The sequence below is a fragment of the Oncorhynchus masou genome, unplaced genomic scaffold (genome assembly GCF_036934945.1).
Source record: "Oncorhynchus masou masou isolate Uvic2021 unplaced genomic scaffold, UVic_Omas_1.1 unplaced_scaffold_768, whole genome shotgun sequence".
Classification (NCBI taxonomy): Eukaryota; Metazoa; Chordata; class Actinopteri; order Salmoniformes; family Salmonidae; genus Oncorhynchus; species Oncorhynchus masou.
Window position 1 is genome coordinate 221,459 of NW_027014146.1, and position 13,694 is coordinate 235,152.

Consider the following 13,694-nt stretch of genomic DNA (forward strand, 5'->3'; position numbering starts at 1 on the left):
CTGCCTCATAAGAGAGACGAGGAGGCACAGAACCTATCAGGTGGGTCAGGCTGGGTGTGTGGGCCTGCCTCATAAGAGAGACGAGGAGGCACAGAACCTCTCAGGTGGGTCAGGTTGGGTGTGTGGGCTTGCCTCATAAGAGAGACGAGGGAGGCACAGAACCTCTCAGGTGGGTCAGGCTGGGTGTGTGGGCCTGCCTCATAAGAGAGACGAGGAGGCACAGAACCTCTCAGGTGGGTCAGGCTGGGTGTGTGGGCCTGCCTCATAAGAGAGACGAGGAGGCACAGAACCTCTCAGGTGGGTCATGCTGGAGGACCTGGGCCTGCCTCATAAGAGAGACGAGGAGGCACAGAACCTCTCAGGTGGGTCAGGCTGGGTGTGTGGGCCTGCCTCATAAGAGAGACGAGGAGGCACAGAACCTCTCAGGTGGGTCAGGGCTGGGTGTGTGGGCTTGCCTCATAAGAGAGACGAGGAGGCACAGAACCTCTCAGGTGGGTCATGCTGGAGGACCTGGGCCTGCCTCATAAGAGACGAGGAGGCACAGAACCTCTCAGGTGGGTCAGGCTGGGTGTGTGGGCTTGCCTCATAAGAGAGACGAGGAGGCACAGAACCTCTCAGGTGGGTCAGGCTGGGGTGTGGGCTTGCCTCAAGAGAGACGAGGAGGCACAGAACCTCTCAGGTGAGTCAGGCTGGGTGTGTGGGCCTGCCTCATAAGAGAGACGAGGAGGCACAGAACCTCTCAAGTGGGTCATGCTGGAGGACCTGGGCCTGCCTCATAAGAGAGACGAGGAGGCACAGAACCTCTCAGGTGGGTCAGGCTGGGTGTGTGGGCCTGCCTCATAAGAGACGAGGAGGCACAGAACCTCTCAGGTGGGTCAGGCTGGGTGTGGGCTTGCCTCATAAGAGAGACGAGGAGGCACAGAACCTCTCAGGTGGGTCATGCTGGAGGACCTGGGCCTGCCTCATAAGAGAGACGAGGAGGCACAGAACCTCTCAGGTGGGTCAGGCTGGGTGTGGGCTTGCCTCATAAGAGAGACGAGGAGGCACAGAACCTCTCAGGTGGGTCAGGCTGGGTGTGTGGGCTTGCCTCATAAGAGAGACGAGGGGAGGCACAGAACCTCTCAGGTGGGTCAGGCTGGGTGTGTGGGCTTGCCTCATAAGAGAGACGAGGAGGCACAGAACCTCTCAGGTGGGTCAGGCTGGGTGTGTGGGCTTGCCTCATAAGAGAGACGAGGAGGCACAGAACCTCTCAGGTGGGTCAGGCTGGGTGTGTGGGCCTGCCTCATAAGAGAGACGAGGAGGCACAGAACCTCTCAGGTGGGTCAGGCTGGGTGTGTGGGCCTGCCTCATAAGAGAGAAGAGGAGGCACAGAACCTCTCAGGTGGGTCAGGCTGGGTGTGTGGGCTTGCCTCATAAGAGAGACGAGGAGGCACAGAACCTCTCAGGTGGGTCAGGCTGGGTGTGTGGGCCTGCCTCATAAGAGAGACGAGGAGGCACAGAACCTCTCAGGTGGGTCAGGCTGGGTGTGTGGGCTTGCCTCATAAGAGAGACGAGGAGGCACAGAACCTCTCAGGTGGGTCATGCTGGAGGACCTGGGCCTGCCTCATAAGAGAGACGAGGAGGCACAGAACCTCTCAGGTGGGTCAGGCTGGGTGTGTGGGCTTGCCTCATAAGAGAGACGAGGAGGCACAGAACCTCTCAGGTGGGTCAGGCTGGGTGTGTGGGCTTGCCTCATAAGAGAGACGAGGAGGCACAGAACCTCTCAGGTGAGTCAGGCTGGGTGTGTGGGCCTGCCTCATAAGAGAGACGAGGAGGCACAGAACCTCTCAGGTGGGTCAGGTTGGGTGTGTGGGCTTGCCTCATAAGAGAGACGAGGAGGCACAGAACCTCTCAGGTGGGTCAGGCTGGGTGTGTGGGCCTGCCTCATAAGAGAGACGAGGAGGCACAGAACCTCTCAGGTGGGTCAGGCTGGGTGTGTGGGCCTGCCTCATAAGAGAGACGAGGAGGCACAGAACCTCTCAGGTGGGTCAGGCTGGGTGTGTGGGCTTGCCTCATAAGAGAGACGAGGAGGCACAGAACCTCTCAGGTGGGTCATGCTGGAGGACCTGGGCCTGCCTCATAAGAGAGACGAGGAGGCACAGAACCTCTCAGGTGGGTCAGGCTGGGTGTGTGGGCCTGCCTCATAAGAGAGACGAGGAGGCACAGAACCTCTCAGGTGGGTCAGGCTGGGTGTGTGGGCTTGCCTCATAAGAGAGACGAGGAGGCACAGAACCTCTCAGGTGGGTCATGCTGGAGGACCTGGGCCTGCCTCATAAGAGAGACGAGGAGGCACAGAACCTCTCAGGTGGGTCAGGCTGGGTGTGTGGGCTTGCCTCATAAGAGAGACGAGGAGGCACAGAACCTCTCAGGTGGGTCAGGCTGGGTGTGTGGGCTTGCCTCATAAGAGAGACGAGGAGGCACAGAACCTCTCAGGTGAGTCAGGCTGGGTGTGTGGGCCTGCCTCATAAGAGACGAGGAGGCACAGAACCTCTCAAGTGGGTCATGCTGGAGGACCTGGGCCTGCCTCATAAGAGAGACGAGGAGGCACAGAACCTCTCAGGTGGGTCAGGCTGGGTGTGTGGGCCTGCCTCATAAGAGAGACGAGGAGGCACAGAACCTCTCAGGTGGGTCAGGCTGGGTGTGTGGGCTTGCCTCATAAGAGAGACGAGGAGGCACAGAACCTCTCAGGTGGGTCATGCTGGAGGACCTGGGCCTGCCTCATAAGAGAGACGAGGAGGCACAGAACCTCTCAGGTGGGTCAGGCTGGGTGTGTGGGCTTGCCTCATAAGAGAGATGAGGAGGCACAGAACCTCTCAGGTGGGTCAGGCTGGGTGTGTGGGCTTGCCTCATAAGAGAGACGAGGAGGCACAGAACCTCTCAGGTGGGTCAGGCTGGGTGTGTGGGCTTGCCTCATAAGAGAGACGAGGAGGCACAGAACCTCTCAGGTGGGTCAGGCTGGGTGTGTGGGCTTGCCTCATAAGAGAGACGAGGAGGCACAGAACCTCTCAGGTGGGTCAGGCTGGGTGTGTGGGCCTGCCTCATCAGGCTGGGTGTGTGGGCCTGCCTCATAAGAGAGACGAGGAGGCACAGAACCTCTCAGGTGGGTCAGGCTGGGTGTGTGGGCCTGCCTCATAAGAGAGAAGAGGAGGCACAGAACCTCTCAGGTGGGTCAGGCTGGGTGTGTGGGCTTGCCTCATAAGAGAGACGAGGAGGCACAGAACCTCTCAGGTGGGTCAGGCTGGGGGTGTGGGCCTGCCTCATAAGAGAGACGAGGAGGCACAGAACCTCTCAGGTGGGTGCCTCATAAGAGAGACGAGGAGGCACAGAACCTCTCAGGTGGGTCATGCTGGAGGACCTGGGCCTCTCGAGGAGGCACAGAACCTCTCAGGTGGGTCAGGCTGGGTGTGTGGGCTTGCCTCATAAGAGAGACGAGGAGGCACAGAACCTCTCAGGTGGGTCAGGCTGGGTGTGTGGGCTTGCCTCATAAGAGAGACGAGGAGGCACAGAACCTCTCAGGTGAGTCAGGCTGGGTGTGTGGGCCTGCCTCATAAGAGAGACGAGGAGGCACAGAACCTCTCAGGTGGGTCAGGTTGGGTGTGTGGGCATGCCTCATAAGAGAGACGAGGAGGCACAGAACCTCTCAGGTGGGTCAGGCTGGGTGTGTGGGCCTGCCTCATAAGAGAGACGAGGAGGCACAGAACCTCTCAGGTGGGTCAGGCTGGGTGTGTGGGCCTGCCTCATAAGAGAGACGAGGAGGCACAGAACCTCTCAAGTGGGTCATGCTGGAGGACCTGGGCCTGCCTCATAAGAGAGACGAGGAGGCACAGAACCTCTCAGGTGGGTCAGGCTGGGTGTGTGGGCCTGCCTCATAAGAGAGACGAGGAGGCACAGAACCTCTCAGGTGGGTCAGGCTGGGTGTGTGGGCTTGCCTCATAAGAGAGACGAGGAGGCACAGAACCTCTCAGGTGGGTCATGCTGGAGGACCTGGGCCTGCCTCATAAGAGAGACGAGGAGGCACAGAACCTCTCAGGTGGGTCAGGCTGGGTGTGTGGGCTTGCCTCATAAGAGAGACGAGGAGGCACAGAACCTCTCAGGTGGGTCAGGCTGGGTGTGTGGGCTTGCCTCATAAGAGAGACGAGGAGGCACAGAACCTCTCAGGTGGGTCAGGCTGGGTGTGTGGGCTTGCCTCATAAGAGAGACGAGGAGGCACAGAACCTCTCAGGTGGGTCAGGCTGGGTGTGTGGGCTTGCCTCATAAGAGAGACGAGGAGGCACAGAACCTCTCAGGTGGGTCAGGCTGGGTGTGTGGGCCTGCCTCATAAGAGAGACGAGGAGGCACAGAACCTCTCAGGTGGGTCAGGCTGGGTGTGTGGGCTTGCCTCATAAGAGAGAAGAGGAGGCACAGAACCTCTCAGGTGGGTCAGGCTGGGTGTGTGGGCTTGCCTCATAAGAGACGAGGAGGCACAGAACCTCTCAGGTGGGTCAGGCTGGGTGTGTGGGCCTGCCTCATAAGAGAGATGAGGAGGCACAGAACCTCTCAGGTGGGTCAGGCTGGGTGTGTGGGCTTGCCTCATAAGAGAGACGAGGAGGCACAGAACCTCTCAGATGGGTCAGGCTGGGTGTGTGGGCCTGCCTCATAAGAGAGACGAGGAGGCACAGAACCTCTCAGGTGGGTCAGGATGGGTGTGTGGGCTTGCCTCATAAGAGAGACGAGGAGGCACAGAACCTCTCAGGTGGGTCAGGCTGGGTGTGTGGGCCTGCCTCATAAGAGAGACGAGGAGGCACAGAACCTCTCAGGTGGGTCAGGCTGGGTGTGTGGGCCTGCCTCATAAGATAGACGAGGAGGCACAGAACCTCTCAGGTGGGTCAGGCTGGGTGTGTGGGCCTGCCTCATAAGAGAGACGAGGAGGCACAGAACCTCTCAGGTGGGTCAGGCTGGGTGTGTGGGCTTGCCTCATAAGAGAGACGAGGAGGCACAGAACCTCTCAGGTGGGTCAGGCTGGGTGTGTGGGCCTGCCTCATAAGAGAGACGAGGAGGCACAGAACCTCTCAGGTGGGTCAGGCTGGGTGTGTGGGCCTGCCTCATAAGAGAGACGAGGAGGCACAGAACCTCTCAGGTGGGTCAGGCTGGGTGTGTGGGCTTGCCTCATAAGAGAGACGAGGAGGCACAGAACCTCTCAGGTGGGTCAGGCTGGGTGTGTGGGCATGCCTCATAAGAGAGACGAGGAGGCACAGAACCTCTCAGGTGGGTCAGGCTGGGCGTGTGGGCTTGCCTCATAAGAAAGACAATGAGCCTTTCAGGGGGGGAGACGACGAGTCACGGGACCTCTCAGGGGGGAGACAACGAGGCATAGGACCTCTCAGGGGGGAGACAACGAGGCATAGGACCTCTCAGGGGGAGACAACGAGGCATAGGACCTCTCAGGGGGAGACAACGAGGCACAGGACCTGTCAGGAGGGAGACAACGAGGCATAGGACCTCTCAGGGAGGAGACAACGAGTCACAGGACCTGTCAGGAGGGAGACAACGAGGCATAGGACCTCTCAGGGAGGAGACAACGAGGCACAGGACCTGTCAGGAGGGAGACAACGAGGCATAGGACCTCTCAGGGAGGAGACAACGAGGCACAGGACCTCTCAGGGGGGAGACAACGAGGCACATGACCTCTCAGGGGGGAGACAACGAGGCACAGGACCTCTCAGGGAGGAGACGACGAGTCACGGGACCTCTCAGGGGGGAGACAACGAGTCATAGGACCTCTCAGGGGGGAGACAACGAGGCATAGGACCTCTCAGGGTGGAGACAACGGGGCACAGGACCTCTCAGGGGGGAGACAACGAGGCACAGGACCTTTCAGGGGGGAGACAACGAGGCACAGGACCTTTCAGGGGGGAGACGACGAGGCACAGGACCTCTCAGGGGGGAGACGACCAGTCACGGGACCTCTCAGGGGTGAGACGACGAGTCACGGGACCTCTCAGGGGGGAGACAACGAGTCACGGGACCTCTCAGGGGGGAGACAACGAGTCACGGGACCTCTCAGGGGGGAGACAACGAGTCACGGGACCTCTCAGGGGGAGACAACGAGTCACAGGACCTCTCAGGGGGAGACAACGAGTCACAGGACCTCTCAGGGAGGAGACAACGAGGCACAGGACCTCTCAGGGAGGAGACAACGAGGCACAGGACCTTTCAGGGGGAGACAACGAGGCATAGGACCTCTCAGGGGGAGACAACGAGTCACAGGACCTCTCAGGGAGGAGACAACGAGGCACATGACCTCTCAGGGGGGAGACAACGAGACATAAAACCTCTCAGGGAGGAGACAACGAGGCATAGGACCTCTCAGGGGGGAGACAACGAGGCACAGGACCTCTCAGGGGGAGACAACGAGGCACAGGACCTCTCAGGGGGAGACAACGAGGCACAGAACCTCTCAGGGGGAGACAACGAGGCACAGGACCTCTCAGGGGGGAGACAACGAGGCACAGGACCTCTCAGGGGGGAGACAACGAGTCACAGGACCTCTCAGGGAGGAGACAACGAGGCATAGGACCTCTCAGGGGGAGACAACGAGTCACAGGACCTCTCAGGGGGGAGACAACGAGGCACAGGACCTCTCAGGGGGGAGACAACGAGGCACAGGACCTTTCAGGGGGGAGACAACGAGGCACAGAACCTCTCAGGGGGAGACAACGAGGCACAGGACCTTTCAGGGGGGAGACAACGAGGCACAGGACCTCTCAGGGGGGAGACAACGAGGCACAGGAACTCTCAGGGGGAGACAACGAGGCACAGGACCTTTCAGGGGGGAGACAACGAGGCATAGGACCTCTCAGGGGGAGACAACGAGTCACAGGACCTCTCAGGGAGCGAGACAACGAGGCACATGACCTCTCAGGGGGGAGACAACGAGGCATAGGACCTCTCAGGGAGGAGACAACGAGGCATAGGACCTCTCAGGGAGGAGACAACGAGGCACAGGACCTCTCAGGGGGGAGACAACGAGGCACAGAACCTCTCAGGGGGGGTCAGCCAGGTTCTCATGGAGACCTAAGGCATGAAACACACTTGTGAGCAGATACTGTTTTGAGGTCCTCCTTTTTTCTTTGTCGAACCTTTGCTGCTGCAAATGAATTAGCCAGAGGCCCTAGCGTACATAGTTTATTGTGTTTCCCCTAACGTCCGTTCTCACTCTGTGCAGGGGGTATGCAGAGGAAGCTGTCTGTTGCCATGGCATTTGTTGGGGGGTCAAAGATTGTGATCCTGGATGAGCCCACGTCGGGGGTCGACCCTTACTCCAGACGATCCATCTGGGACCTGCTACTCAAATACCGCACAGGTACCACCCCTAGCCACTACACCTGGTTTAGACCTGGGAAACCGTGTTTCAGCACTTCTCTATGAGCAGTGCCAGGCTGAAGAGAGAACCAGCAGATACTCAGGCCTTCAAGGACTGGTGTTTCCGATCCCTGCTCCACCTTGTCTGCAGCTTGCTTCCCTAACCTTTGACCCCTGTCTCCCAGGGCGTGCAAGTGTCCCTGTCCACTCACCACATGGACGAGGCTGACCTGTTGAGTCACCTAGCTCCTAGTCCTGACCTCTGACCTCTAACCTCTAACCCTAGGCCGTACAGTGATCATGTCCACTCACCACATGGACTAGGCAGACCTGTTGAGTGACCTAGCTCCTAGTCCTGACCTCTAACCTCTACCGCAGGCCGTACAGTGATCCTGTCCACTCACCACATGGACGAGGCTGACCTGTTGAGTGACCGTGTCGCCATCATCTCTAAGGGCCAGCTCCATTGCTGTGGCTCCCCCCTCTTCCTCAAGAACTGCTTCGGAGTGGGATTCTACCTCACCCTGGTCCGACGCATGAAGGACGTGAGGAAAAAAGAGGTGATACACTAGAATAGTATTCAACAGGAGATACACTAGAATAGTATTCAACAGGAGATACACTAGAATAGTATTCAACAGGAGATACACTAGAATGGTATTCAACAGGAGATACACTAGAATAGTATTCAACAGGAGATACACTAGAATAGTATTCAACAGGAGATACACTAGAATAGTATTCAACAGGAGATACTCTAGAATAGTATTCAACAGGAGATACACTAGAATGGTATTCAACAGGAGATACACTAGAATAGTATTCAACAGGAGATACACTAGAATAGTATTCAACAGGAGATACACTAGAATAGTATTCAACAGGAGATACACTAGAATAGGATTCAACAGGAGATACACTAGAATAGTATTCAACAGGAGATACACTAGAATGGTATTCAACAGGAGATACACTAGAATAGTATTCAACAGGAGATACACTAGAATAGGATTCAACAGGAGATACACTAGAATAGTATTCAACAGGAGATACACTAGAATAGTATTCAACAGGAGATACACTGGAATAGTATTCAACAGGAGAAGGGGATCCAGTAGAATAGTATTAAAAGGGCCAGATAATTGGCTAAGGTGGACGATGCTTATTTTGTCATTCTCCTCTCTCAGAATAACTGATAATAAGGACCTGGTAGAGTGTCTTTGTGTAAAGGACCTGGTAGAGTAGCTCTGTGTAAAGGACCTGGTGGAGAGTCTCTGTGTAAAGTACCTGGTAGAGAGTCTTTGTGTAAAGGACCTGGTAGAGAGTCTCTGTGTGAAGGACCTGGTAGAGAGTCTCTGTGTGAAGGACCTGGTAGAGAGTCTCTGTGTAAAGGACCTGGTAGAGAGTCTCTGTGTGAAGGACCTGGGAGAGTAGCTTTGTGTAAAGGACCTGGTAGAGAGTCTCTGTGTGAAGGACCTGGTAGAGAGTCTCTGTGTAAAGAACCTGGTAGAGTAGCTCTGTGTAAAGGACCTGGTAGAGTAGCTTTGTGTAAAGGACCTGGTAGAGAGTCTCTGTGTGAAGGACCTGGTAGAGAGTCTCTGTGTAAAGAACCTGGTAGAGTAGCTCTGTGTAAAGGACCTGGTAGAGAGTCTCTGTGTGAAGGACCTGGTAGAGAGTCTCTGTGTAAAGAACCTGGTAGAGAGTCTCTGTGTGAAGGACCTGGTAGAGAGTCTCTGTGTAAAGAACCTGGTAGAGTGTTACAATGATGTTGTCCTTCTCTCTGTCGGAATGAGTGTGACTGTGGATCTGAATATCTCTATGTACACATGTATTTGTGACCACCACCTGGATTCAGGCCTTAGTAACAGCATTTTTACATTGGATAAAGGTAGAGACTCAAAGCTTGAAAATGGTAAATCACACACTACAGTCGAGGAAAAAAAGGGAAAGTAACTCCGCTTTGAAAGTTGATGAACTTGTATCCCCACTTTTGAGAAAATGGCCCTTGAATGTTCAGGTATACCTTTCTTGAGCTCCTACACAGATTATTAGCGTAGCGTTAGTTAGCGAGCCAGCCAGCTAACATTAGCTATACACAGATCGTACACGTAACGTTAGCTAGCGAGCCAGCCAGCTAACATTAGCTATACACAGATCGTACACGTAACGTTAGCTAGCGAGCCAGCCAGCTAACATTAGCTATACACAGATCGTACACGTAACGTTAGCTAGTGAGCCAGCCAGCTAACATTAGCTATACACAGATCGTACACGTAACGTTAGCTAGTGAGCCAGCCAGCTAACATTAGCTATACACAGATCGTACACGTAACGTTAGCTAGCGAGCCAGCCAGCTAACATTAGCTATACACAGATCGTACACGTAACGTTAGATAGCGAGCTAGCCAGCTAACGTTAGATAGCTAGCTAAAAGTAGGACTTAACTTGAAATGAAAACAACTTTCTGACAAAATTAGAAACATATAATGCCTGAAAATGTAGCTAGACTCTTACCTGTAGACCTGGATGAATGTTTCTTCCTCTGTCACGGTTGCCATGGTTGCCCTTCGTTTGAAGATGTAATCCGGAGACAGGGGTTTTATCCAACAGTCTTTCTACTTTCTCCACATTTGGAAATCATCTGCTTTGACCGGGCATTCCACTGATTTCAAAACTCGGTCAACTTCTCCCGTGACAAAAGACACCGTTTCTTTCCCACCATTGTCATCTGAAGACTCTACGAAGTCTGGTTCAATTAAAATGTTCTTACCAAAATCAGGGATTTCGTCTGATTCATCTTCAGCATGGCACGATCATCCTCCAGCGCAATTTTTTCCCAATAGCACTATTAAATATATGTATATATTTGGGCCATTTAGCAGACGCTCTTGTCCAGAGCAACTTACAGTAGTGAGTGCATACATTCTCGTACTGGTCCCCCGTGGGAATCGAACCCACAACCCTGCCGTTGCAAGCACCATGCTCTCCCAACTGAGCCTCACAGAACCACCTCAGGGCAGCAATGACGACAGCTAAACCTTTTCAGGTCTTCATATCTTTCAAAGAAAGCCGCGATCGACAGGATTATCCACACATACTTAGCAGCTCATGTGATAGACAGAAGCATGCTACATGGCAGACCAATCCGAATTCATCTCTCGGCATGTCCAGCCCACTCATTATCTCAGCCAATCATGGCTTACGGGAAGGTTCCTGTATTTTTCCGTGGCTAAACCAACTAGGCTCGTTATTTAACCATTTCATTCGTATTTACAGACGACATACAAGTTGTTGTTATTAGGTCACATGATAGTTCAGATGTTCCAGAATGCATTTCTGCCAAAAAAATGTATTAAAAGAAATGTATAAACAAAACCTCTCCTGTGAAATATGGACGTGCAACATACAGCTAGTTTCTTGAAACGGGTCAAATTTTAAAGTGTTGTTGTTTCTTCTCCCCTCTCTCTCTCTCTCTCTCTCTCTCTCTCTCTCTCTCTTCTCCCTCTCTCTCTCTCTCTTTCTCTTTCCCTCTTTCTCTGTGCTTCTCTCTCTCTCTCTCTTTCCCTCTCTCTCTCTCTCTCGATTTCCCTCTTTCCCTTTCTCTCTCTCTCTCTCTTTCCCTCTTTCTCTGTGCTTCTCTCTTTCTCTCTCTTTCTCTGTGCTTCTCTCTCTTTCTCTCTCTTTCTCTGTGCTTCCCTCTTTTTCTCTCTCTTTCTCTGTGCTTCCCTCTCTTTCCCTCTTTCTCTGTGCTTCTCTCTTTCCCCCTCTCTCTCTCTCTCTCTCTCTCTCTCTTTGTGCTTCCCACTCTCTTTCCCCCCTCTCTCTCTCTCTCCTCTCTCTCTCTCTTTCCCTCTCTCTCTCTCTTTCCCTCTCTCTCTCTCTTTGTGCTTCCCCTCTTTCCCTCTCTCTCTCCCCCTCTCTCCCCCCTCCCTCCTCCTCTCCCCCCCCCCCTCTCTCTCTCTCTCTCTCTCTCTCTCTCTCTCTCTCTCTCTCTCTGTCTATCAGAATGAGTGTGACTGTGCCTCAGAGTGTTCCTGTACCTGTTCCACCTGCACCAAGGTGAAAGAGGAATCGCAGGGCCAGTCCCAGCAGCTGGAGAGAGCTCTGGATGGTGGGGAAGTGTGTGTGTGATCGTGTGTGTGTGTCTAGATACTCTAATCAACCACTAGTTCTGTAATATTCACTCCATGTCAACCTTCCCTCATCATCAATATGTCAATCAAACGATCTATCTATGTACAAAACCTTTATCTTCTCCCAGGTGACGTGGACAACATCACCACGCTGATCCATCACCACGTCCCAGAAGCCAAGCTGATCGAGGCCATCGGCCAGGAGCTGACCTTCCTGCTGCCCAACAAGGGGTTCAAGCACCGGGCCTACGCCTCGCTCTTCAGAGAACTAGAGGAAACACTGGGAGACATGGGCCTCAGCAGCTTCGGCATCTCTGACACCTCACTGGAGGAGGTGAGACTGGGGGTAGGGGAGGTGAGACTGGGGGTAGGGGAGGTGAGACTGGGGGTAGGGGGGAGGTGAGACTGGGGGTAGGGGGAGGTGAGACTGGGGGTAGGGGGAGGTGAGACTGGGGGTAGGGGGAGGTGAGACTGGGGGTAGGGGGAGGTGAGACTGGGGGGGGGGAGATAGGACTGGAGGTAGGGGGAGATAGGACTGGGGGTAGGGGGAGGTGAGACTGGGGGTAGGGGGAGGTGAGACTGGGGGTAGGGGGAGGTGAGACTGGGGGTAGGGGGAGGTGAGACTGGGGGTAGGGGAGGTGAGACTGGGGGTAGGGGGAGGTGAGACTGGGGGTAGGGGGAGGTGAGACTGGGGGTAGGGGAGATAGGACTGGGGAGGAGGGGAATGTGGTAGGGGAGGTGAGACTGGGGGTAGGGGGAGGTGAGACTGGGGGTAGGGGGAGGTGAGACTGGGGAGGAGGGGAAGGTGGTAGGGGAGGTGAGACTGGGGGTAGGGGGAGGTGAGACTGGGGGTAGGGGGAGGTGAGACTGGGGGTAGGGGGAGGTGAGACTGGGGGTAGGGGGGAGGTGAGACTGGGGGTAGGGGAGATAGGACTGGGGGTAGGGGGAGGTGTGAGACTGGGGGTAGGGGGAGGTGAGACTGGGGGTAGGGGGAGGTGAGACTGGGGGTAGGGGGAGGTGAGACTGGGGGTAGGGGAGATAGGACTGGGGAGGAGGGGAATGTGGTAGGGGAGGTGAGACTGGGGGTAGGGGGAGGTGAGACTGGGGGTAGGGGAGACAGGACTGGGGAGGAGGGGAATGTGGTAGGGGAGGTGAGACTGGGGGTAGGGGGAGGTGAGACTGGGGGTAGGGGGAGGTGAGACTGGGGGTAGGGGAGACAGGACTGGGGAGGAGGGGAAAGTGGTATGGGAGGTGAGACTGGGGGTAGGGGGAGGTGAGACTGGGGGTAGGGGGAGGTGAGACTGGGGGTAGGGGAGACAGGACTGGGGAGGAGGGGAATGTGGTAGGGGAGGTGAGACTGGGGGTAGGGGGAGGTGAGACTGGGGGTAGGGGAGGTGAGACTGGGGAGGAGGGGAAGGTGGTAGGGGAGGTGAGACTGGGGGTAGGGGAGACAGGACTGGGGAGGAGGGGAATGTGGTAGGGGAGGTGAGACTGGGGGTAGGGGGAGGTGAGAATGGGGGTAGGGGGAGACAGGACTGGGGAGGAGGGGAATGTGGTAGGGGAGGTGAGAATGGGGGTAGGGGAGAAAGGACTGGGGAGGAGGGGAATGTGGTAGGGGAGGTGAGACTGGGGGTAGGGGAGAAAGGACTGGGGAGGAGGGGAATGTGGTAGGGGAGGTGAGACTGGGGGTAGGGGGAGACAGGACTGGGGAGGAGGGGAATGTGGTAGGGGAGGTGAGACTGGGGGTAGGGGGAGACAGGACTGGGGAGGAGGGGAATGTGGTAGGGGAGGTGAGACTGGGAGTAGGGGAGAAAGGACTGGGGAGGAGGGGAATGTGGTAGGGGAGGTGAGACTGGGGGTAGGGGAGACAGGACTGGGGAGGAGGGGAAGGTGGTAGGGGAGGTGAGACTGGGGAGGAGGGGAAGGTGGTAGGGGAGGTGAGACTGGGGGTAGGGGGAGACAGGACTGGGGAGGAGGGGAATGTGGTAGGGGAGGTGAGACTGGGGGTAGGGGAGACAGGACTGGGGAGGAGGGGAAGGTGGTAGGGGAGGTGAGACTGGGGAGGAGGGGAAGGTGGTAGGGGAGGTGAGACTGGGGGTAGGGGGAGACAGGACTGGGGAGGAGGGGAATGTGGTAGGGGAGGTGAGACTGGGGGTAGGGGAGGTGAGACTGGGGGTAGGG

At 56.0% G+C, this 13,694-nt stretch overlaps 1 protein-coding gene across 1 annotated transcript in view; it reads left to right on the forward strand.

Moving 5' to 3' along the window:
- Positions 1 to 13,694, forward strand: part of LOC135537407 (retinal-specific phospholipid-transporting ATPase ABCA4-like) — a 104,570-nt gene that overhangs the window by 35,069 nt on the left and 55,807 nt on the right. The window contains 4 exon segments of the mRNA XM_064963577.1: positions 7,244 to 7,381; positions 7,759 to 7,940; positions 11,386 to 11,491; positions 11,642 to 11,847. Of these exon segments, the coding sequence (XP_064819649.1) occupies positions 7,244 to 7,381; positions 7,759 to 7,940; positions 11,386 to 11,491; positions 11,642 to 11,847 (632 nt within the window).